Here is a 26772-nt window from a genome sequence, read left to right as displayed (position 1 = left end):
TGCAGGGGAAAATATAAGTCTCCCTAAAATAGATTTTCTGTTGGCTGCAACGTCTGCATTCCATGCTCCCTCCCTTTCTAAGACATATATTTTCAAAGAGCAATAGTCATAGTGATTTTGGCTGCACCCTAATCACCAGTGGTAACAAATTTGTGGCCCTCCAGGTGTTGCTGGACTCACAATCCTATCAGACCCAGCCAGCATGGGATGATAGGAGGTGTAACCCAACCACATTTGGAGGGCTGCTAGTTCCCCATCCCTGCTATATATAATTTCCTGTGGAGTAAGTCTTGTTGAATTCAGTGGGGTTTACATAATTTCGCTGTTAAAGTGTTTTAATGTGGACTGGGTCTCCATAGCAGAAAACAAAGAAAGGCCTTTTTTTACACCCCCTTTTCATCATGCATTTGCATTCTAACCAACATGGTGGTTGGCTGGTTTTTTTAATGTCTATTCTACAGCAAACAATGTAGCAGGAACTAAGAACATAAGTCGAGCCTGCTGGATCAGGCCACCTAGTCCAGCGCCCTGTTCTCACAGCAGCTTGTGGGTTGTTAGCATCCAAAATGCATATGTAAAGGGTTAATTGCAAGAGATGTAGAACTCCGATGTCATATACTCTGTGGTAGTTATGGCACTTGGTACAGTTATGGCAGTTAGTCTTAACAGTTAGAGCGGCAGGTATGTTGTGTTTTGCAGCTGGCTGCCTCAGCGTCAGAGTATCAGTCAGTCTGTAACAGTTTAATCTATGTGAGACCTATTAGCATTGTATAGTTAATCTGCAACTGAAAGTATACTAAGTAAAAGTTATATATTATTTTAAACTTGCATAGTTTTTATAGATGAAGACAGGAGTGCCTGGTGTGCTCTGGTCCATGGGGTCACGAAGAGTCGGACATGACTAAACGACTAAACAACAGTTTTTGTAGGAGGAGAAAAGAGAACTAATTAAAGGGTCAAATGTCCCAGGGCTGACTTATGCATATCTCTGCAAATGGGAACTAGAGTCTAATTCCCCCATGCCTATCTAAAATGCCCATGGGAAACCTGCAGGAGCACTCAGCAACTGGTATTGTTAAACTTCTAAAATACTTTCAAAGTACAAACCATAACACCTCTTTGAGATGCTCATGAAAAGTAAAAAGACCATCAAACTCTCCGTGGTAGTGGTAAGTGATAAATCTCCAGAAGGACTTGCTTTTTCTTTCTTTTTTAGTCTGCAACTTCATTATTTCAACTGTCTTTCAGAAACTCTGCCAGGCAAGTAAATCGGTTGCAGGTCAAGACCACAATATAAAAGAAAATCAGATATTTTTATCAAAATATGTTGTCGCTGGAATATTTTTTCTGTTGATCTTTATGATTTAGTGTCTGCAGTGGTTGCAGTACCACTTTGACTTTTCCTGACCTGGTGACTATCCATAGGCCAGTTCATTAGGAATATCTCCCAGCACATCCTCCACCAAAAACGGATGTGCTCTATCATATAGCACAGTGATGTCCAACAGGTCAGTTGTGATCTACCAGTCGATCGCAGGGTGTCCCTGGTCGATCATGGTTGATTGTGGGAACCTGCTCCCCTCCCCCAAAAAGCTAATCAACTTTGGCTCAAAGTCCCCCCCAAAAAGCTCAGCAACTCTGGTCAATCCAATGGGTAGATCACTGCCAGGTTTTTTATTATGGGAGTAGATCACACTCCCTTGGAAATTGGATGTGCCTGATAGCACATTGATTTCACTGTTCAAGATAAAATTCACAATGGACTTGTGCTTGTTATTGGCATATACAATACAGCAGTCCCATAAAGCACATATCTAAGATTGCTGTGTCTCTAGATATGAAATATGTAAATTTTAAAAAAATAGTTACAAATCACAGGATACAGCATAGGTATAGGATATGGCACAGACCAACCCCACAGCACATAACCCAGGTGCTTAAAAGCTTAAAAACTTGTTCTGGCTACCTGTATGTTACTGGGTCAAGTTCAGGATTCTTTATTACTTGGTTCCAGGATACCCAATTCCGTCTTACCCTGCCTATCACTGAAATCTTCCAAGATGTCTTTGTTAGTGGTCTACCATGCCTCAGATGTACAGCGCATATCTACCAGGAGCCATGCATTAAGAATTATGGGGCTGACTCTATGGAACTTCCTCCCAACTGAGATACGTCTGTCTCCCCACCCTACTGAACTCGAGGTATTCAACAAAAACCAGGCATTCTAAGTCAAATTATGCCTATCTGATGTTTTCACCTGTGTTTTTTCTTTAAACACTGTGTTGCTTGACTGGTGCATTGTTTTATTGGTGGTTTTGCAGCAGCAGTTGGGCAATAAACACAGGGTGGTGTTTCACACCTGGTTTTCCAGTGGCTAGCATTGCTGCCACTTACCAAGAGGGGCAGGGGCAAGGCACAGGGAGCACAGTGCAGGCACGGCAGCGGAGCTAATCTGACTCTTGAACCTGAACCACACTGCACTCTGCACCTCACCTCTCCCTCTCAAGAAGCATCAGCAATGCTCACTTTCAGAAAGACAGGTGTGCAACACCAAACCACCCACTGCAGCTGTTCTTCTGCAGACCATTTTGTGACCATTCATGACAGAAAGCTGTCCATAAATATTGGAAATTAAATAAATGTTGCACTGCCTGAGGCAGTCCCACTTTAGCTATTTTGCCAGCATATCACTGGTGTATCTGTCATGTCCAAAAAATACTATATGGGCATTCATATCCATCAACAATGGTCACTCTATTATACTAATATCAATTGTCATTAAACCCCCTTCTTCAGAGTGGTGGTAATCAAGAAAAAGCCCAGGAAGGAAATTTTGCCACGAAAATTATTTAATTGTTACACTTGGCAAGGGGCATTTGAGATCGTTAATTAACAATAGTGTGCTTGCAAATCACTGAAGACACTTTTGTCTCCAGGAATGTCCAGGAGTTTTCTGGACCAGATTTAACCATATTAGAATGGCAGCAAAATCACATGTCAAAGCTACTGCTTTACTGCTCCCCCTCCCTCTTGCTCCACTCCTACTCTCAACTTCAGCTTGCTAAAAATTATGGCCAGCTAAGGTTCAGGGAGTTTATGATGCGATTATTAGCAATCATCATAGAATGCATGGCTCTGTGTCAAAGAGGAGCACAAAGAAGAATGACCAAGAAATAAAAATTGCAGTGAGAAGCAATTAAGAGTCCAGAAATAATTTGTTTTCAATTGCAGAGCTGGGAGATGGCAGGTCTTTTCATTCTTCCAGCTTTTCCCCACGATATTATTGTGCACCAAACTAGATGAGACATTAATCAAGTGATTGGTTTTTGCATTAGCAGTCAAAGTGGTAGCAGAGGGCAGGCGGAGAGAGAGATCTGAAGCAGGACTGTAGCATTGGAGGAGGGAGTTTTAATCATTTGCCACTGCCATGGCCCTGATCCAGATTGCCCCTCCTGCCACAGCTGCTTTTTGCATTGATTGAGAGGCTCCCACCGAAACCTTCACTTGTAATATTATGAATTCAGCAGCAAAACTATTGCCTTCTTGTTCACTAACACTATGTCTTATGATTTTTATTTCATTCTTATTTTTTTACTCATGCACATTTCTGCCCTGCATGATTCTAAAAAGCCTTGGGAGTCATTTCCACTAATTTAAAACCCACACAGATATAAAATTTTCTATAAACATGGGACAAAAGCACAAAACACCAATTCATCTTTATTGTCTTTTCCCTTCCCACCAACTATGAGAACTTTAGACCACACTTTCAAAAAATTCTTAGATGCTGGCAAATCCCTAGGGGAAATAAATTTGGCCATTGACAGCAGCTGCCAAGAACATTTCTCTATAATGTCCTTGCTGTCTGCATGTGGCACACAGCTAATAAATCGAAGAAAGATCTCCAGGTTATAGTTTGATGGAATTGTCAACACAGCAGTAGGAGTAACTACAAGAACTAATAATGCCCTGGTCAGTAATAGTGGTACTTCCTGTAGGAAATAAGACCCACCTGGTCATTAAACAGACTGTGGCATCTTTTGAAGCTCAGTCTTGCTCATTCATTGGGTTGTGTCCTATGCTAGTCCTACTCAGAGTAGACCTATTGAAATTAATGAGCCTAGGTTACTTATGCTTTTAATTTCAATGGGTCTAATTTGAATTGGGCTAGAGCTAGATACAGCCAATAGATCCAAATGTTGTAAGCTATGTGGTGCTCAATTTCAGCCATGCTGTTTGTCTTACCACCACCACCCACTTAACAGGTAGGAATAAAGCAGGATGGTTGTGGATTGGGCTCCTTAAAATCCCCATAATGGCCTCCTGAAAACCAAGCTTTCTTTTCTAAAAAGCTTCTCCAATTTTGGTTCCAAATCAGCAAAATACGAGCCAGAGTTCTCCTTCTTTTTCTGCTCGACATAAAAAGAACACCGAGTTTCCTTTTGTATATATATATATTGCAGTTGTCATTTTGCAATCATGACAGCTGAAAGCCAAAATGTGCACTCCTTCATCAAAACTCTCAGATGAAAATGGAGCTTTTGGCTATATTCACCCCTCAGGAAAAGAGGCTGTAGGGTAATAACGGATTCTCATTATGTAGTAAATATTTCAAGACTTAGCCATTGCTTAGCCATCAAAGGAAGACATTAAAGTGATAAGCAAGGCTAATGTTCCTGCGTTAACAGCCCCTTTCATAGTAGCCCAAGATTTTAATGCAGTATCCTATCAGCTTGGCAAAGGGACTCTGGATTGAATCTGTGACACATCTATAAAGTTGTACCGATATATTCTAGAGAAGCATATTGAGATGTATCATCCTAATTACAGAATAACATAACTGAAATACCCCATTCACAAAGGCCAAGTCCTCAACATTGAGCCAAAGCAAATGTATACCCAGCTTTTTTTAATCATACTCTCCTTTTGAATTTATGGATACAGGAGTGGCAAGGACCCTAATGTTTTCAGCTGATGTCAGGAATCATATCCATAAGTTATGGCAGCAACTTTATCACCACAACATCACCCTCTCCCTCTCAGTAACCTGAATGCAGCATTGGGAAGCTAGATGAGCAATGCTAGGTGATGGCAATGAGCAATGTCAACTAGTATTACTTCCAAGGTAAGCTTCTCCAAGTAGGGCTGGGAATGTCTCCTCCTGCCTGAAACACTGGATAACTACTATTGGCTATATTACAGTGGTACCTCGGGTTAAGTACCGGTACTTAATTTGTTCCGGAGGTCCGTTCTTAACCTGAAACTGTTCTTAACCTGAAGCACCACTTTAGCTAATGGGGCCTCCTGTGTGGGAGTCATAAAGCCAAGGCAGAGGCTTGTAAATACTGTACCACAGGGTGCCCCCTGACCTCGGCTGACCGGCACTCTGTGCTTTACAATGTATTAGGACCTTAAATGGAGTTGTGTTTCCTCTGGGCAGTGTTTCCTTATATGGAGAGGGGAGTGTCAAACCTTGACCAGGCATGTAACGTGAGACATTGCCAGATGACCATGCTGTTGGTGAGGACAAAGGATAATAAAAGTTACCGGGGAAGCGAGAGGTTCGAAGGAGCTGCCCGGCCATTATGAAAATACTCGCTGCCTCATTGTGTCTTCTTTCTATGCTATGCTAAGCACCATCTATGACGGCAGGACTCCGACACTCCTGCTACCGCCGCACCGCAGGAGCACGATTTCTGTTCTCATCCTAAAGCAAAGTTCTTAACCTGAGGTAATACTTCTGGGTTAGTGGAGTCTGTAACCTGAAGCGTATATAACCTGAAGCGTATGTAACCCACTGTATATTGAATGAATGAATGAATGAATGAATGAATGAATGAATGAATGAATCTTTATTGCTAAAAGCTATAAGCCGTCACAACTGGTCACAATGAGTAGAAATATATTTATAATGCTGGGGAACCTCTGCTCTCCCAGATGAGGAATTGAAATGTGAAAAGAAAAAAGAATCTGGCATGTGAGAGTTGCATGACATTGCAAAACCAGATTAATTTCAAGCTACATTGTGGGACTTCATATCATACACCAATGCAGAACAATTATAGCAAACTTTGCAACCTGAATTATTGGACATTTGGAGTATCTGATCCCTCCTTTTTCAAAATATCTTCATTCAATTGGTGTTTGTTGGCACCCTTGACAAATATGGAAGCCAACAAATCAAAAGAGAGGTATATGACCTCTTTTTTTGTTGTGTTGTTATATTTTGTATTTCACCTTTGAGGACTTTTTGCTTTCCGAATCTTTTTTGCTTATCTGACATGTTGCTTACAGATGTTTGGCCAAGCCACCTTAATTCCTAGCACTAAACAAAAACAGAAAGGCTTTATGCAGGGTAGGGGATAATCTGATTCTGTCACACGCAGGAAGGCCAGTTTTGTTTTGTTTTTCCAAATAATTTTTATTAATTTTCATAAAACAAAAAACACACAAATAAACAAACAATACATGACTTCCCCATGTCTCCCCTTCACTGCACCCCTGTTTCAAAAAAACTTTTAGCAATCCTTCATTCCTTTTCAAAATTTAATTTCCCTCCAAATTTCCTTAACTTAAATATTTACAGCTATAGTTCTCTGTTTCTTAACCCTTAACATTTTATCAGTCCGAGATTTTGCAACAGTTCTTAAGATATAATTTAAATTTTTTCCAGTCCTCTTCCACTGTCTCCCTCCTCTGATCACGGATTCTGCCGGTCATCTCTGCCAGTCCCATGAATTCAGTCACCTTCGTCTGCCATTCTTCCAGAGTAGGTAATTCTTGCATCTTCCAATACTTTGCCAGAAGAATTCTTGCTGCTGTAGTTGCGTACATAAAAAAGGTCTTATCTTTCTTTGGTACCAATTGGCCGACCATGCCCAAGAGAAAAGCCTCCGGTTTCTTTATAAATGTCCACTTAAGGACTTTCTTAATTTCATTATAGATCATTTCCCAGTAGGCTTTAACCTTTGGGCAGGTCCACCAAAGATGATAGAAAGTTCCTTCGCATTCGTTACATTTCCAGCATTTATTATTGGGCAAATGATATATCTTTGCAAGCTTGACTGGAGTCATGTACCACCTATAGATCATTTTCATTATGTTTTCTTTCAAGGCACTACATGCCGTAAATTTAAGGCCTGTGGTCCATAACTGTTCCCAGTCAGCAAACATAATATCATGACCTAAATCTTGTGCCCATTTAATCATAGCTGATTTAACTGTTTCATCCTGTGTATTCCATTTCAGCAACAAGTTATACATTTTAGACAAGTTCTTAGTATTGGTCTCTAACAATTCTGTTTCCAATTTTGACCTCTCTTTCTGAAAACCTAGTTTCTTGTCCTGCTTAAAAGTCTCATTTATCTGATAGTAATGTAACCAGTCTCGAACTTTGGATTTTAATTTCTCAAAGCTCTGTAATTTAACTTTTTCACCATCATATTCTATAATTTCACTATATTTTGGCCAATTGGAATCCATGTTAAGTTTTTTTACCGCTCTAGCTTCCATTGGTGACAACCATCTGGGTGTTTTATTTTCCAACAAATCCTTATATCGATTCCGAACATTGTATAAAGCTTTCCTGACAATATGATTTTTAAAGCCTTTATAGATCTTTGCCTTGTCATACCATAAATATGCATGCCAGCCAAAATTGTTATCATACCCTTCCAAGTCTAGAATATCTGTATCTTCAAGAAGTAGCCATTGCTTCAACCAGCAAAAAGCTGCTGCTTCATAATAAAGTCTTAAGTCCGGCAGCGCAAAACCCCCCCTTTCTTTTGCATCAGTTAAAATCTTAAATTTTATTCTGGGTTTTTTGCCCTGCCAGACAAATTTAGATATGTCTTTCTGCCACTTCTTGAAACAATCCATCTTGTCTATAATTTGCAGTGTCTGGAACAAAAACAACAATCTCGGCAATACATTCATCTTAATAACAGCAATTCGGCCTAACAAGGATAATCTCAGTCTAGACCATATGTCAAAATCTTTCTTCACTTCCAACCAGCATTTCTCATAATTGTCTTTAAACAGGAAGGAAGGCCAGTTTTGAATACATTTCAAACTAACTCATGTGACTAGTATATCTTTCCAAAACATTTATGCCTTATTGTTATTCTACCACCCTTCCTACGCAAAGGAGCCATGGTGAAGTCCCAGCATGAGCTTTAAAAATGTTCTGACTTGCCCAAACTATTTCCAATATGTAGATTATATGAAGAGGTATCATAGCTTAGTGGCAGAGCATCTGACTTGCATGCAAAAGGTCCCAGGTAGAGTCCCCAGAAAGCTGGGCTGGGAATGTCTCCTCTCTGAAACCCTGGAGAGCTGTGCTACTCAGTGCTGACAATGCTAGCCTAGATTATCCTGCTCAATATAAGGCAGCTCCCTTTGTTTTCAGTTTGTTTGCAATCAAATTGGAGACGAGTAAGCATAAGTCTCCCATGAAGCAAGCATGTTAAGTTGAAAGTTAGGGTTTTACTTTCCCATTCTCATTGGTCACGGCTCTTGAGTATGGCAGCTACTCCGCTACCATCTGTCTGTGGATTAATACCAGACACAGGAAATGCCAAGATTGACTTAGGCACTGACTCGGTTACATCTAGTACTGCCAGCTGTCATTAGCAATATACTGAGCTAGAGGGACCTTTCATCTGATTGACTGGCACTTCGATCTCAATGATTTGTAGTTGGTGCACCTGCTCTTACAATGCATCTGCAACTCTGGCATCACATCATACATTGCAAGATGTTACTCAACCACAACAGTCAGTACAATACTTCTCAAGTACATATGCTGGTGAAGCAAGCAAGTACAGAATAATGGTTATTTTTAGTGAAATTAGCTATCCATTCAAATTCAGTATAGTTCTCTTTCCAAAGAATAAGAGACAAGAAGATTATCTGCGATAATGATAAAAGGAGATGCTTTCTTTACAACGTTCCGGGGGGGGGCGGATTCTGAGCACTAAATAGCTAAGCTGCAACCTTTTGTTTCTTTTTTATTCCAAGTCACATAGTCTATAGGGGACAATTGCTGGTAGGCATGTGTGTGTTTTGTATTATATCCATAATACCCATTAGAAAATCCATACAGTAATACAGTAGGCCCTTATAGAGACAGTGGCTTGAACTTGTATTTGAAAACATGAGCAACACAGTGACCATCCAGCTACCATTTTGTTTCATATTAAGACAACAATTTGATGCAAACCCAAAACAAAAAAGCAAACTATAGCTGGAAATGTGATGATGCCTGCTTGAGTTTGTAGAAAGAGACTTTAAAACTCTCTTTCTCTATATATTTTAAGAGCTGGAAGTGATCATTAGAAGACATATTGTCCAACCCCCTGATCAAAGCAGACATCTAGCAACTAGAATCCAACCTTTGAGTCTTTCCCTCTATTCCTGTCTTTTAGCACACAAGTACATAATTCAGTAATAATATTGTAACTCCCCTTGAAACTCAGTTTGCAAGGTCATGCCAAAGCAATGTACATGGCAAAATTGTGCATGCTGCACATTGTTGTTGACTGTGTTTCTACACTGAAATGTTCTATAACTGAGCAATGTACATAAAAAGAGCTGGAGGCAACTATTAGTATTATAACTGTCTGAATTCCTTCTGAGAATCTTTGCTAGTCTTTGAAATGTTTTGTTTTCCATCCAACCCCTTGAAATTTTGTTTTATCAACTTTTGGGCAGTCTAGAAGTAGAATCATGGAATTGTAGAGTTGGAAGGTACCCAATGGTCATCTAGTCAAACACCTGCAATGCAGGAAAAAGCCTTTCAACCCTGATACTTTGAGATCTGTTTTTCAAACTGGAAGCTGCAGGGACTGAAGTTGAGGGCTTCTACATGAAAAGATGAACTCTGCCATGAGGCAACAACCTAATCTTTTTTTTTTCTTGCCTCGACAATTCCACATGAGGAGGAACCTTTAAATTCACTGTGAGCTTTACTTTAGGCTAAATATTAATGGCAATTCAAGTTTTACTGCGTATTCCTATTATTTCCTCAAAGATTGAAAAGGAAACTAGCTTTCCCTTGAATATTAATGACTGGGTGAAAACTGTTGGCCAAATCATGAAGAAGCAGAAGGGACAACCGTTTCCCCCAACTTTTTAAAGTTGCACCACATATAGAAATTCAACATATGCAGTTTTTCCAACATAGATATGCTGTGGTAGGAAAGGTGCACCTTTTGAACTTCTGCCTGTTGCATGAAGCGGCTTGTTTTTTTAAAGAGCTTATGTTAGTGAAGAAGAAGAAGAGTTTGGATTTGATATCCCGCCTTTCACTCCTTTTAAGGAGTCTCAAAGCGGCTAACATTCTCCTTTCCCTTCCTCCCCCACAACAAACACTCTGTGAGGTGAGTGGGACTGAGAGACTTCAAAGAAGTGTGACTAGCCCAAGGTCACCCAGCAGCTGCATGTGGAGGAGCAGGGAATCAAACCTGGTTCACCAGATTACAAGACTACCGCTCTTAACCACTACACCACACTGGCTCTCAGTGAAAGGATGGCAGCCAGGTGACAGCAGCCATTCATTTTCAAAGATTCACTTTTTTCATTGTCTTGGCTGTTCAGAGGCATTGATAACAGAGGTTGTACAGGGTTTCTTGATGGTGATCAGTTACTCTGCTGCTTCTCTCCAGTGCATTATTATGGGCTACACAGACAATTAATTGGCCACTGCACAAGGCAATCTGATTGTGTGAACTGTTTCTCATTCTGTCCCATCCATTCATCGTATTCTCTTGCCCCAAAGAAAGCTTTAAAAATGTAATGCTGAACGATAAATCTTTTTATAATAGGATGTAGAGCCTATACTCTAATGAACAGATGTGAAAAATTACATGTTCCAGTGATGAAATAAATTGCCCTATTAACAGCTTAATCTTATTTCATCAATATTTGATTTGTAGCAATCACTGAGAATAAATGTGCCCATAAGCTCAGTGATTTTAAATTCCAACCCACAGTGCTACGTCCACTTTTTCATCAAAATGTCATTATTTCTGCATTGTTACCACTTACACTCTTAGACAGAAAGTATTTTAAAGAAACAAAGTACTTTGACTCTAAAAAGTTTGTTTGGTGTAATAGTTCTACAACAACTATAGAACATTTTATATTTGAGTTCATAAGCACACACTAAAGATAAAGCCAGTGGTGTGTGAAATATTCATAGGTGGAATCTTGGCTCTGTTGAGCTTAACAGCTAAGCTTGAAGTTACTTTAGTCTTACTACAAGAAAGTGAAATATCATAACATGGTGACCCCAGAATGGGCATTTTCTGCTATTGACCATGTACTGTGGAATGCCACTCACTCTACCCTACGTGAAGCAACAACCAACAGTTGTTTTACATGTCTTGTGAAGACCAGTCTATTTGTCAAGCTTTCCCTGACCCATAAGATTGGGCCTTGTTTTATATCAAAGTTGGTGTCAGATGCAGCAATAAAGAATGCAGATCTCTCTTGTCAGTGAAATTAACTAATTATTCAAGGAAATGAACATACAACAGCCCAGTGGTCTCAGCAACATTCCTCAGCAGGTCTTGCCCCTATGGAGCAGTTGCCAGTTTCTATGCTTTTATACTATTGCTTCCACGCCTCTCTAAGGCTCCTCCTCTCCTGGATGTTTCCCAAGCAGTCTCATACTGCACATGCACACCTCTGACCTCTGTTCTGCTCTTCTCATTGCTCTGTGAGTTCTTGGAGACCAGGGGGGAGGGGAGCTTGTTGCAGCAAGAGAGGGAAGGTCTCTGGATTCTTCAGCAATTCCTTGACCACCCTCTCCTCTGCTTCAGCTTTGGAGTCTGAACTGCTCCCTGTCACAGGCTCTTCCTGGTCACTAAACCCTGTCACCCCTTCAGCACTTCCTCCCAGTCTTCTTCCTCTGACCTCTCCTCAGTGTCCCACCAGCAATCCCCTGCTCTTAGCTTTCCTCCTCTGGGGGTTCCCTGGCTGGTTCCTCCTACCACTCTTCTTCATCCAGCCAGTTCCTGACATTTTATGTGTTGAAGTTTCCTGGATTCCTGTTATTATTTTTCTATGCTTTTATACTATTGCTTAAATGGGTTTTCTGTTTTGCTTTTGCTGTTGTTTTATACTATGCACTTAGAGATTTTTGAAAGATTGAGCATTTTATAAATGCTTTTAAATTTAAAAATAAAAAATAAAAACTGGAAATGAGAGATGATAGGAGGCCTTGCTGAAATCAACTGATGAAACTGAGAAAGTCACACACTCTGCTAATCAATTTTCAGTATAACGATTAAGGAACACATTCTACTCTTTGCTCAAATCCCAAGTGTTGTAATCTTACGTACATACCATTCATGTTGATGGAGCTTGTATAGCAGAAGTTCCCGATGGATCATATCTAACAGCTTTCTAATGAGCACATCAGGTGATATGAAAAATGAAAATGAAAAAGCTTAATTGGCTGAGAAGCGTTAGGAAGTGAACACATATTCATGGTTAACAAAGATAATAATACAGCTCTGAATAAAGAACTGCTTAATGGCAGGATACTCTAAACACAAAGGATGCCATTAAATTGAGATCAAGGGTGTTATAAACATGTACTTATTTAAGGTTTATTATTGTGTAGATGCATTGCAGTTGCAGGGACCACAGAAGTTTACATCAATATGTAAAAGCTCTTTACTTGCAGGGCTTATTAAAAAGAGAGGAGGGGAACTTTTTTGTTTAAAGGAATAATTTGAATATCTGAAATTTGATGTTTAAATATTCAGGAGCTTCATAGGTTGCTTTCTAAAACTACCAAAATATACATTTTATCTCATTTTACTAAAGAAGTCTAGGCTAACATCATATCCTTTTGAAAAACCAACCAATATATCCATATTCAAAGACAAGAGACCTACTTAGAGGGGTGGAATGGACAAGCCAGAGATCTCTGAGGTTATCTTTGTGGGTGGGTGTATATTGTAGGTGCTGGCTGCATATTGCACTCACTTAAGTCCTTTGTTATTGCTCTTGGCCATCCTTTGACTCTGGTTTTTGGACCTTTCTGTGGAAGGTCTATTCTGTATTATGTATTCTAATCATAATTTTCCTTTAAGGTTGCTGCTTTAACCTCTCTTTATTCCTTAGGTTTACTCCATTTATCTGGTTTTCATTCTTAGTGCATCCTGACCTTGCTATGGTTTCTGATGGTTGCCGTATTCAGAGCCAGGAAGGAATTTGCCTGTAGACAAATTGGTCGGTCTAGAGGTTTTGCCTTCCTCATAGCAAATCATCACAACTTTGGGCAGCTAAGGCATTGGGTGGAATCCTAGTCTTCAAGCTTTGGGGTAAAGTGGTATATCACCCTGCCCTGAACCAGCGGCGTAATCAGGGTACCATGTTAGAGGGGTCTCGGTGGAAGCTTTTGTCCAGAAGTGAAGCATGGGGACAGATGGGCCATAGAGCTTCTAGTGGCATCCTTAGGACAATGACCTCAGTAGATCAACACCTTGGAGGAGGCCACATTCCTTGGCACGACACTGAAGTGGTTTCAGCCCTCTGGCAGGAGGCTAAAATGGATATTCACCCAATGCCTGAGCCAAAATTCCACCTACACCTGTAATCAATAAAGTTGTGGCCATTTTTAATCCAGCTCATTGTCTCTTTGAGTTTATTCTATCACGCCTCACATTACTCACTGCACAGGAAAGGGTGGCACTGTGACTGGTACTACAATTATTCTTGTTTTGGATGCATTTGTCATAATGTTTCACATAACCCAATGTATTTTAGGAGCGCTGTATGTTTTCTAAAACTAAGACAACTATATAACACATAGCTGAGCAAATCACTTCGTTGACTAATTCCTGCATACGGTTATTATTTTTACAGCTTAAAGTAGAATTTCTTGTTGCTGCTCTTTGCATAGTCATCCATGAGGAAGCCTTTAACCTGAAATGCAACATGCACCTCTAAGGCTCTCCCTCTTTTCCAGGCTTCTTGAAATTGAGCGCTCTCAGGCCCTTTGTTGACAAATTTATATTGCTCTTTTCTAACCTCTCCCTCTAGTGGCAGGAAGGAATTAAATTGATTTATTCTAGGAGGATCATAAATAAATTATCTAGGTATTCGGCACTAAATATTCATGAGGTTCAATTTTTTATATGAAAAGTTGGCTTAAGATTGCTTTCTGTGTTTGGGGGGAATTGTTTGTTGTCCTGATACGCTGCTGCTTTGGAACCACTCTGAAAACTTTTTTCCCCTTTACTACATGATACCACTCAATCAGGGATCATGCAGAGAACAGGATGTCATGACATCACATGACAACATCCCCAAGTGTAAACAAAGCTCTCCCATAACTATGACTCTTAATAAGGGAACAGTCCCTTCTGTCCAGGCAATTGCTTGATGCTCCTTGCCAAGCACTGTAGTGACAGTTTCATTGCCTACCAGCAGCATACAATGGAGCTCTCATCACTTGTGGCTGCACTAGACTAGTTGGGAGATAATGCAACTGTACATCCCTTTAATAGGAATGCAGTGCAGGTAAACAACATTCATAGCCAGACAGATTCCCAAATCATAGGAGCATACCAAACAACTTCATAGCCAGACTACTTTTCTAGTATTGTCATGCTCTGACTGGCAGCAGCTCTCCATGGTCCTGGGTAGAGATATTTCTTATCATCTACAGATCCCTCTAATTGTAGGTAGCAGGATTTGAACATGGAAGCTTCTATGTGGAGGAAATATGTCCTAATGCTGACCAATGAGTTTCACTGCATTATTTCATTGCATTATTTTTAAGGGGATGTGACTTCAGATGTGCCATTCACAATCAACAACGCCCATTGGATCAGGGGAGAGAACACTGGCCGAGTTATGTCCACAACAGGAGCATATTCCTTCTTCCAAACACTCACTTTTCTGTAATTTGTGTTGCAGTCTTTTAAATGAAATGATAAAATAGGAAAAATCAACAAAAGAAGAAAACAATTGAGTGTCGTCAGGTATAAGCCATTGTATAAGGAACTGGAATACTCAGTTAGCACTGATCATTATATATTTAATAAAATAATAACTGTAAGAATAGTAAAAAAAGAAAGGGGGAAAATCACCCAAGGGTGGGTATACAGTGTGTGTTGTTTTTGGTGGGGTGGCTATATATTATCTTTCTATCTATTAATTGCCCCTTTAAGGTCAGCACTGGAATTTTATTCTACTAGGTGGTTGGCTAATAGTAATGGAGTAAAAATAGTTAAACTGGATAGATGATAGATGATAGATAGATAGATAGATAGATGATAGATAGATAGATAGATAGATAGATAGATAGATAGATAGATAGATGATAGATAGATAGATGATAGATAGATAGATAGATAGATATTATAAATAATAATACTAAATTAACCTTCCTAATAATCATAAATTAATTAATCTAATGCATCGCCTGTATTAATTTGATAGAAGGAACTAACGAAGTTGCCTGTATCCACAGCTGGCAACACCCTCCTCAACCATTACTGAAGAATAAAAACTGTGCACAACTAATGATTATTAACATTGTTTCCCCAGTTTAATGTCTACTCCCAGTTTATTTACGTTGTTGTTTTCAAACTCTTTCTGTCTTTCAGGTAAACAGTGTAAGCACAACCAGAAGCTGCACCAGAAGTTCACATTACACTGCTTGAAGAAGGAACATATGTTCTCAAGTAAACTTAGTGCTGTACAAAAAGAAATGCCAATTTCCCCCCCCCCCAATGTAACAAGCTTTATTAATAGTCTTACAATACATTACATATATATAGTACATCTCGTAGAGTAAATTGAAAAAGAAATGCCTATTTCAAACTCTGCATTTATTTTCCACAGCTGTTCTCAATAACTACATCCCCTGGAAATTACAGACATAGCTAGTCAAAGATGGAAGCATATATCCCAATGCAGAGTTCATTTTGTCCATGCAACCAGGGTCCATGACATGTATATCTCTATGGAGCAGACACCTAACACACATAAATAATTTCAGATATCCTACTGATACTACTCCCATCCCAAATCACTATGTCAGCAACTCTTACTGGTAAGCAAGGAAGAGTTCTTTACTCAGGCTAAGAGCAGTACAGGCTCAGTAGGAAACACAAGGCCGGAAGTCAAGATTCCAAGATTCAAGAACAAAGAAAGAGGTTCATAATGGGAGCTTTGAAACTGTCTTGACAGTTGACATGTTTCTCCTCCCAAACTTTAAAAGATGTGGTAGAGTGAGCTCCCTCACAGGACATGCTCACCCTATAAATATGCTGTACATGCGCTCTATCAGGGCAGATGCACCTGGTCCCACCTGTGAAGACAGCACCTGGTTCACAATGACAAGACTGTATCTTGCCCTCTGCCTCCAGCTCCTGTGCCACTTCCTCCTGTCAAAGTCCCCCTAGTCAAAGTCCTCCCCATTCCCGGATAAGGCAGAGGAGCCAGCCAATCTGCTTCTCTCTCTCTGACATCTAGAGTCACAAAGAGAGGACATCTCTTTTTTGAACCTGGAATCCAGCCCCCTATCTGTACATTTCCTTCATTTTCCTCCTGGTCTGTGTGAGGCTGATGGAGCTGAAGGGCACATGACACTTGTGGACATTTACTGTATGGACATTTAAGTGCACTCTTTCTAAAGCATTTGTTACTGCTTCCATCTGCCCAATAAAAGGCACACAAAGCTTCTGCCAAGGCAATATTGCCTTACTTTGAAAAACTTTGATATGTACAAGATGCACAATTTTGAGGTGTACAAGTCACAGCTCAATACAGTAATAAATAAATGTGAAGACACAATTTTAAAAGTCAACTGTTGTTCATCAGCTGTGACACATTTGTCAAACCTGTAATTTCCCCAATACTTACTATTTTAGTTGTTGGCAATATCTGATGAAGCTAACGTATGCATTATATTTTAGCACATTTTAGTTTGAGGATTTCACTTCTCTTCACAGTACACATTGCATGCATCTGACTCACTTTGACTAGAATAAGTACTTCCTTTAGAGAAAATGGAGCAGATCATTGGCTTGATTGCTCACGGAAGTGAAGTTTTTTCCAATAAAAATATTGTGCAATTGAGTTAAGGACATTCCCTTTTCTGTACAGTAAAGGAAAATGATTGCCATAATAGTATTACTCACCTGACAAATCAGATTTGGTCCTGAATAACTGATTGAGAATCATTATCTTTCAAACAAAAGGAAACAAATGACATTTTCCTGAATATTACACTGTAGCCAGAAATAAATTGTATATGAGTCAGGATTAGAGTTTAGAGAACTCAATTGGCAAACCAAAGTGTTACGAATTAAGAGCCAATTCAGATATCCAGCATGCATGCATGCAGTTCTCCACACTCTCCTAGAGAAGCCCACCTAATGCCCACACTGCTGTCTTTTGGATATCAGATTAAGACATTTCTGTTCTCCCTGGGTTTGTAGATAGTGCTAGCCATACTCAGAGTAGATCAATTGAAATTATTGGCAGTGGCGTAGCGTGGGGGGTGCAGGGGGTCCGGCCGCACCGGGCACAGCATCTGGGGGTTAGGGTTAGGGATAGGGTTAGGGGGCGCAAATCCAGGGTTAGGGGGCGCAAATTACTTGCCTTGCCCCGGGTGCTGACAACCCACGCTACGCCACTGATTATTGGGCATGACTAACTGAGGTTCATTAATTTCAATTGGATATATTCTAAGAATTTAGCTGGATAAATCTCCCAGTTTTAAATCCTCGCAGTACGGTTGGTGGTTTTAATGTATAGAATTTATTAGTGTTTTAGTTCTGCACACAATATAATGTTCTGTTGTGTTGGTTCTGTATTGCTATATTAGTTGTCTCTTAAGTTTATTGTAACTCAATAGGACTTACTTCTGAGTAAATGTGGATCAGGCTGCAATCTGATGGTATTCTGAAATTTGATATCTGTTTACTTTAATGAAGTTGGTTGCTCCCCTTGTAAGGAGATATGTCTATAGAGCTTTCCTCTCCTGGGAAGTATATACCATGGGTGCTCAATGAGAACATTACCACTCCATCTTCCACAACAATAGCCACCTTAAAATATCTAAAGGACTGTCACATGTAAGATGGAGCAAACTTGTTTTCTCCTGCTCTGGATGGTAGGACCCAAACCAATGGCTTCAAGTTACAAGAAGGGAGATTCTGACTAAGTGTCAGGAAGAACTTTCTGACAGTAAGAGCTGTTTGACAATGGAATGGACTCCCTTGGAAGGTGGTGGACTCTCCTTCCTTGGAAGTTTTTAAGCAGAGGTTGGATGACAATATATCATGGTTGCTTTAGTTGAGATTCTTGCTTTGCAGGGGGTTGGACTAGATGACACTTGGGGTCCCTTCTAACTCTATGAGTCTATGATTCTATGATTACATACATATCCTGCCTTTCTTCCAAAGAGTTCAGGACAGCATACATGTTTCCCTTTCCTTCCTCCTCACTTCCCATTTTAACCTAACAACAAACTCTAAGTGAGAGGGGCTGGTCCCAGGTAACCCAGCAAGTTTCACGGCTTAGTGGCGAATGTGATTTGACTCAGTTTCCCCAGTTTCAGTTTGACACTCTAATCACTGCACCACACTGGTTCTTAATCACTTGGACTGAAGTGACAGTCAAGACATTCAGGTCTTATTATTAAAGAACTTGGAACAACAGTAAAGAAAATGCCCTAAATATATTTTCACTTTGGGGTAAAGGGAGAAGAAGACCAGATATAAACTATAAACTGTAAAAGGCACAACAAATCTCTTCTAGAGAATTCCAATATTACAATTTAAAATATTAATGTTTGAGCCTCTTGCAGGCTTTCTCAAATAACTCTATAGGGAAGCTAGTTTCTGTTATTATTTCTTTCCCAAAGACATGCATTCCAACATTTATGGAAGTTAATTTTCTAGATTGAATGGCCGCACAATCACAAATGAGTTCCAAAGTTTTGACATCTTGTAGCTAGGTCTTAATTTGAGAAAGAGCTCAATGCCACATCCTGTAGGCCTGGCTCCAAATGACAGTGCCCAACCTTAGAAGCAAGTTATAATCAGGAGGATTACTATAATCCAGGTGCATTTTCCTCATCACTGAGGAATTCAGTGAGCATTCAGAGTTACTCCTATAGATAAGGAAGCAGACTGGAGAGCCTCTTCTCCAAAGCAGAGGTCCTACAGGGATGTGCTTTAACAAAATATAAGGTGACACAGAATCAAGCCTTGAACGCTGTTGTTGTTGTTTAGTCGTTTAGTGATGTCTGACTCTTCGTGACCCCATGGACCAGAGCATGCCAGGCACTCCTGTCTTCCACTGCCTCCCGCAGTTTGGTCAAACTCATGCTGGTAGCTTCGAGAACACTATCCAACCATCTCGTCCTCTGTCATCCCCTTCTCCTTGTGCCCTCCATCTTTCCCAACATCAGGGTCTTTTCCAGGGAGTCTTCTCTTCTCATGAGGTGGCCAAAGTATTGGAGTCTCAGCTTCAGGATCTGTCCTTCCCGTGAGCACTCAGGGCTGATTTCCTTCAGAATGGATAGGTTTGATCTTCTTGCAGTCCATGGGACTCTCAAGAGTCTCCTCCAGCACCATAATTCAAAAGCATCAATTCTTTGGCGATCAGCCTTCTTTATGGTCCAGCTCTCACTTCCATACATCACTACTGGAAAAACCATAGCTTTAACTATACGGACCTTTGTTGGCAAGGTGATGTTTCTGCTTTTTAAGATGCTGTCTAGGTTTGTTATTGCTTTCCTCCCAAGAAACAGGCTTATTTTAGTTTTGTGACTGTTGTCACCATCTGCAGTGATCATGGAGCCCAAGAAAGTAAAATCTCTCACTGCCTCCATTTCTTCCCCTTCTATTTGCCAGGAGGTGATGGGACCAATGGCCATGATCTTTGTTTTTTTTATGTTGAGACCATATTTTGCACTCTCCTCTTTCACTCTCCTTGAACCCTAGTTTGCTCTTTATAACTAATTACAGATACACACACCAGATGCAACATGAATCAGAACAATTTATTTGGATTGCTATGTACAATTCCTTAAGTTTTCACATTGATTTTAACTGAAGAGTAGCTATAATATTTGACTGTGTACAGTAGACATAATACATTTAAACCACACCCACAAGAATCCTGGGGCCTGCTGGGATTTGTACCTCTGTGGGTGTAGAATACTGTACATCTCTCAGGACTCTTGTGGGGTGTCCTGAAATTAACTCACATTTCTTCCTTTTTATTTTTTCCCAATATATTGGCTATCAAAAGAATCTCTCTCAGCTTTAGTGTATGTTCATCAAAAACCCAAAGTCGTTCCATGAGATTTGTCAGCAATGAGCCTTATTGCAGCAAGAAATAGCAATTAGAGCTGCATCCTTCCAATAACAATAATAACTCTAGCCTCATAAGGACCTTTGATGATCCCTCATTTTGAAACAAAAGTAACAGCTTTTGTGAAGCAAAAGTAATAACTTGGTGATTTATGTGCATTGAAAGAAAGGGGGAAATGGTGCAAATTCATCTTTCAGGAAGTTGCCATATTATCTTTGTGTGTTGTTCACGGCTACAAGCGCTATCATATTTTAGAGATAACTCACCAGAGCTTTTCTTTGTTCATAGAAAAGGTTTGTGGTTAAACCTTGTAAAAATGCTGTTCACACTTAGTTGATCATATTCCTGTGAACGTTCCAAACTTGGAATGCTCGCATTAGGACTGAAATAAAGTCATTGGACCAGTCACACATTGTCAAGTAATTGTTAAGTGTTTGAAGTGTGAACTTATTAGAACTGGGTGCACTACAGAGATTTCCATTATTATAAAAATAAAAATCAAAGCTGGTTAACTGTTGTGGTGAAGCAATGCCATTAAAGGTTCTAAATAATTGTAATGAATTATTTAACGCCACAGGGTCTCCATTAGAACAGCTTAATTGGGGAATACTGTACAATAAAAAGATACACTACTATCTAAAAAGAGGCATTATTGGCTTCATCCAGCAATATCTGACTGCAGTCTAACAATATGCTAAGAACTGAACTTTTATTACCCAATGGGTAAAATAGAATGGCTTTCTGCAATAGAACTACATAGAAACAACAGCGTGAAATCTAGTTTCTCCCACCTCAGTGATGTCTCTAGCCCAACTTAATGTCATTCCTGATGCCATTACAAGGTGCAAGGAGCTGTTTAGGAAGCAAGTAGGGATTCCCTTGCACTTGAACCAGAATCTGCAGTTAGTGCAGAATGATGCAGCTCAATTGCCAACAGGAAGAAGACCCTGTTAGCATTTTAGATCTCTGTTCAGAGATCTCCACTGGTTGCCTCTTTGCTACCAGGCCAAATTCAAGATATCACTATTAGTATATAAAGCCTTTAACAGCTTGGAACCAATTTACTTGCAGATTGCCTTACCCCATATATGAACACACAACCACTTCATACTGCAGAATTCACAGTTACAGACACTACATAATACTTGTTCTGCACTTGTAAGAAATTACCTGGCATAGAAATTTTGTAAAATAAATAAAAATAAAAATAAAAAACAACAACAACAACAACAACACTGGCAACTATGACTACACACAAAGACAGCACAGAGTGGAAAAATAACCTAAGTCAATTGCCAGCTGCCACTAGGCTACTGCTACCAAATGTTATAGTGCCCACTCACAATCACAAACTCTTTGTTTACTTGAGCTATTTATGTACTGCTCTTTATAATATTTATCACCAGGTGGGTTACAATGCTAATTAAAACATTTTCATATCTTACACAGTAAGATATGCAATGGAACATTTAAACTTCACAACCAAGCTGATGGTCTTGCAAATGTCAGCATCTGCACTGTCATGTTATATTTTGGTGCTTTAAATAGGTCACAGATTATTCCAGATGATGAAAAGCTTTGTGCTGTGCTGTTGTAATCTGTGCTGTTATAATCCAGCAAAAACATAAAATGTCTCTTTAAAGCAGATATAGACAACAATGACAATTGCAACTCAGAGCCTTTCCACAGAACCACTGAGTGCATGCCCCTTCATTAATGACTTCTTCATTGACAATGGTATGAGCTACCCAGAAGCAAGGGAAGGACATCCTGGCCAGTGTCACTACTGAAAGCACAAAGGAGGTTATCATTATGCAATCCTTCCCTCCCCAGAAAAGCTCCATAGCAAGGTGAATATTACCATGTCCCCAGATATTGATGAGAGAATGAGCAGATGCAGCAACACTGAGATTGAATTCTTTGTCCTACAAGGAAGAATACCATCCCCAAAGTCAGCTGCACGGAGAATGAAAAAATGAAGGCAAGGTCACTCTGGCCGGCAAAAGGATGAAGAGCCAGTTAGATGCAGCAACCAGCTCCATCCCAGGAAGAAATCCAGTAATGGAAGGTCAGTGCAAACGCCTGTTAAAATCTCTCATGCAGACATTAACAAACAGATCTTAACAAAACAAATTCCTTCCAGTAGCGGAAGGAATTTGTTTTGTTTTGACTATGGCAGACCAACACGGCTACCTATCTGAAACAGATCTTAGTGCTTTCCTTCAACTTGCTTTCCTTTGCAGATGTTGCCTTGTACATTAATTTTTTTAAAGTCTGAGGGCAGGGTCTGCAGCTTATTTCCATTCTATGTTCAGCACCGGCCAACAGCATTGTTGCTTTCAAAGATCTTATAACAGGGAGAGAGATTCTGTTCTTCACACACACACACAACACTACTTTTGTGAATACCCAAAAGGTGCCCCTTTCACCAAATACATTCCATACAACAATCGCAGAAGAGAGCAATGAATTAGCTTTTACATTTCATAAGTCTGCCCTGCGAGAATGAAGAAATATCTGTAATAAATGTGTTGTCTTCAAGGAAGACTTGCGTACTCTGAGTTACAAAAAGTGGAAGCCAACACATAACCTGGTCCCATGAAAACGTTCTCCTCAAGAGTATTTTGGTAGTGCAATCCCTTCAAGTGTATAATACCAACAGGGAAACTTTGGTGCTTGTTTGAGCAGCAAGACCTTAACCGCAAAATTATCTATTTATTACGTTTCTGCCCCTTTTTTCTGCCAAGGAGCCCAGAGCATGCAATGCCCATTGATCCTTACAACCACCCTTGTAAGGTAGGCGAGACTGAGAGACGATGACTGGCCCAGGATCACCCAGCAGACTTCAAGCCTGGGAGGGGGATTTAAACCAAAATTTCCCTGGTCACGCTCCAACTACGATACCTCAGTGACACCTATAGAATATGGCAAGACTTTCCTTTTAAAAAGTACTCTGAGCATGTATGGAGCGCGCTCCAAAGCAACCACAAGCAGTAGGGCTCGGGGTCAGATCCTCCACCCCCTATGCTCTGGTGCTTTCCTTTCGGAGAGAAAAGAAGCAGCTATATTATAGCTATAGGCGCGAGAAGAAGCAGCAGCAGCAGCAGCAGGCGGCGACGGTACTTTAGCTAGACCTCGCCGCCCCTCCCAGCCTGCTCTACTACTACAGCCACCATCCCGGGAAGGAGCGGCGCTGAAGGAAAACGAGGGCGCGGGCGAAGCCGACGAGCCCTTCTTCTCCCGCTTCCAGCGCCCCGCTTTGCCCGAGGAGACCGAGCGCTTTCCGCTGCCGTTTGTCTCCCGTCTCTTCCCGTTTGGCGCCGCGACAGCCCGCATCTCTCATAATCCCCCCCGGCAGAGACTCGCCAAAGCACCGCCGAGCCAACCAGGCCTCTCTGACGCCCTCCTTGCTCTCCCTCAGAGGGCGCCTCCGCAGCGGCCGGGCGCCAAGAGGGGCAGAGGCAGGTAAATGGGGGAGGCCGGGCGCGCGCGCGCGCGGGAGTTTCTGTCAGGCACGGCCGGGCTGAGGAGGAGGAGGAGGAGGAGGAGGCCTAGTCGCTGTGGTTGAGGAGACAAGCAGGCAGGCGCCTCCTCCTCCTTCTCCTCTTCCAGCCTCCGCGTGAGGGCAGAGGGAGAAGGGGGGGTCACACGAAGGCTGCCTCTTCCCTGTGGGTGTAGAATAAAGGGGCGCCTCGTCTGAAGGGGGCACAGCAGCCAGGACGGTCCCGCGAGGGAAGCCGCGTGGAAAGGAATGGCAGTGGCATCGCCCTTCCCCACACGACCCCCTGTCAAACAGTAGGGGCGGCGGCAGCAGGAGTAAAAATACATTATGTGTGCGGAGAGAGAGATGAGAGAAGCTTTTCCCCACCTGTTTCGTACGAAAGGTGGAGGGAGGAACCATGCCCCCTTTTCTAAATGTATTTCCTCTGAAGCGCCTTTTTGATTTCGAGGGAGTTAACTTGAAAGCACATTTAGAATCGCAGCCTTGTTTTCTGGATTACGTTTCAGTCATTTGTAAGCGAAAAGTGCCTTTTCTTGAAGGTCCAGCAGTTGGGCAGGAAAGCATGCTGCTTCTTTTAAGGAGGGGGGGCACTACTTAAACTGCTAAATTCCACAGGGATTTATGATGCTTATTATTCTTAATTTCCATTTATAGACTGCTTACAACCTGAAGATTGCAAGGCAGTACAATAAATAAGAAAATACGTAAAGAATATGCATTTACATAAATACTATAGCAATATAAATCAAGTCAAGAGAGCATTACCAGGCAGTATAATGTAAGATTTCAATTATCATAACAAACATTATTCATACAACCACTCACCTAATCTCACTCATCATCTGTTCTATAGAACCCGTACAATCATTCACTACCTAAAGCATTATCTCTGTCATCGAACCATTCATAAATAAACCACTAATGCTCAATAATATTACAACCCACACACAGGAGATCCCTGCCAAGTACACACTACACTTGATCTTAGCCAAAAGGCCGAGAAGCGATCCCTGCCAAGTACACACATGTAAGATACATACTCTCCCCATTTCTGAAGCACTGTTGGTGGAGAATTCCTACAGCTCAATTCTAAAAGGTCCACTAAGGCTGTATCCTATACCCACTTTCTTGGGGGAAGGAAACACTGAACACAGTGGGATTTCCCTTTGAGCAGACATCTATAGTATTGTGCTCTGTGTGTGTGTTGCGTAGTTTTATGTTAGATTTATGTACCACCTTTCAGTAGGCATGTTCATGCCACTAGCAAAATTACATCTGAGCAAGAAGATTTTTCATGATGGAAACAAATACAATGTCTGCTGCTTAAGTACACAGTTAGGTGTACTTCAAGATATTCAAGTTTTCTGTAAGCATTAGCATTTCTTCATTGTATCCAAACATAGAAGAGCTAAGCATACTCTCCTCAAGCAGGACTGCAAGACATGAGTAAACTTGACTAATAAAAGAATTTCATGAACATTTTTTAAAGGAGCAATGCACCACAAACTCTGGAGCAAATGAGAGGACACATTAAATACATGTATGCATTTAGCATGATTTGTTTTTACTTTACAAATAACAATTGTTGGAGAAGAGTGGATCAGGATCGGGACCACAACACTCAAGAGGGATAGTCCTTTCCCACTGTGCAATTGATTCTGATGAAAATGTCTCTCACACACTGTTCCCAAGCTGCTATTGATGCCAAATAGAAAGCAAATATATCAAATGCACATTCACATTTACCATACCATCTCATTTTGTCCTTGAAAGCTAAGCATGTTTTAGTGGCAGTTGCATTCCATAATGTGTTTCTAGATTAACACATTATGGAATCCTTGTGGATTATGGGCCTCAGCGGTTGGAGGAGGAGGATAGTTGGTATGGGAGTTTACAGAGTCTACCAGAGGTTAACTAGAGGCCTGACTCTTACTGTGCCAGGTGTTTAGCCTTGAAACACTGAAAAATAATGATATTTCATTATGTAACATTTTGTTTTTGTCAATCATAGTTAAGAAATTTGACAATGGGGACTAGAAATCTAACTAGTCATGGTTTAATATAGTTTAATACTTCAGGAAAAACCTTGACTCAAAGCAACAGTCAGAGGGAGAACATGTTGCTACAGAGCAAAGTAACATATTTCACCTGTCAGGAATACATTCCTGTAAGCAGTCCTATGTGACTGCTTGTGTGAATGAAGAATTGAAGTTTTCTTTTAGCTTTGCAATCAGGTAAAGATTTTACACTGTGTGTGTGTATGTGTGTGTGTGTGTATTGAAAACTTGAACACGGTGATGATACAGGGGATGTAGTTATGGGGCATGATGGAAATTCAGCTGCACCCTGCATCTGTTCAAGGAATCTGCATAGATAGCAGAACTATTTGTTCAAATTATTTGGACCTATGCAAAAAACAAAACAAAAACAACCAAGAATATGACTGTGATTAATATGACTATTCTGTTAATGGGAATAAAACAGAGAATAAACTTTACTTCCCTCGGATCCATTGTACATTCAGAGATGGATCAGGGGAGGAAAGTGGGGGAAAGAGGGCTAAACCGATTTCACAGGAACAAAGCCACTCCCACTGATTTTGGTAGCAATATTGTGCAGAAGGTGCATATGAGGAAATGAGTGGGAGCAAAACGCAGTAACTAATAAAAGTTAGCATAAAGTACTCTGATAAATCACAGGATAAAAGATGATAAGTAGTGGCATCAATACAATGGGCTGAGTAGTATGTGCATCATGAAGAGTCAAGAAGCGTTTAATATGGATAAAACATCAGCTAATGTGGATTGACCCATAACTTTGTACATCAGAATAAAATGTAAGGTTCTCTTTCTCTGAAAGAACTGGTGAAAAAACACAGAATACAGAAACATAATAAAGTATGCTATTTTTATTTGATT

The 26772-nt window shown here is 40.6% G+C and overlaps 1 protein-coding gene and 2 long non-coding RNA genes across 13 annotated transcripts in view; 2 read left to right on the top strand and 1 right to left on the bottom strand.

Moving 5' to 3' along the window:
- Nucleotides 1-17502, bottom strand: part of LOC309352375 — a 28486-nt gene extending 10984 nt beyond the window's left edge. For all 5 annotated transcript variants that reach the window (XR_014161265.1, XR_014161266.1, XR_014161267.1 and 2 more), the window contains exons 1-2: nucleotides 17166-17502; nucleotides 12349-12408 (exon numbers count right to left, since the gene is read on the bottom strand). This is a non-coding gene — a long non-coding RNA (uncharacterized lncRNA). The remainder of the gene's footprint in view (nucleotides 1-12348; nucleotides 12409-17165) is intronic.
- LOC309352377 lies at nucleotides 790-16703 on the top strand. 3 transcript variants are annotated; one of them, XR_014161273.1, is made up of 3 exons: nucleotides 790-1169; nucleotides 4945-5085; nucleotides 15627-16703. It is a non-coding gene; the product is annotated as an uncharacterized lncRNA (long non-coding RNA). The 3 variants fall into 3 exon arrangements; XR_014161274.1 differs by having other exon boundaries at nucleotides 4945-5125; XR_014161272.1 differs by lacking the exon at nucleotides 4945-5085.
- A 5216-nt stretch (nucleotides 17503-22718) lies between the features above and the next one.
- RNF180 (ring finger protein 180) overlaps nucleotides 22719-26772 on the top strand; it is a 55635-nt gene continuing 51581 nt past the window's right edge. The window contains exon 1 of one of the 5 annotated variants that reach the window (XM_081880761.1): nucleotides 22719-23813. Coding sequence is in view for 2 of the 5 variants with exons in the window: in XM_081880758.1 (XP_081736884.1) it covers nucleotides 24104-24147 (44 nt within the window). In the remaining 3 variants the exon portion in view is untranslated. Of the gene's footprint in view, nucleotides 23818-23868; nucleotides 24184-26772 lie in introns of those variants that run through there. The other 4 variants (XM_081880759.1, XM_081880758.1, XM_081880760.1 and 1 more) reach the window with 4 other exon arrangements.

The sequence above is a fragment of the Podarcis erhardii genome (genome assembly GCF_964252035.2).
Source record: "Podarcis erhardii genome assembly, chromosome: 11".
Lineage (NCBI taxonomy): Eukaryota > Metazoa > Chordata > Lepidosauria > Squamata > Lacertidae > Podarcis > Podarcis erhardii.
The sequence above is the reverse complement of the archived record's forward strand: the minus strand, read 5'-3'. Positions and strand labels throughout refer to the sequence as shown.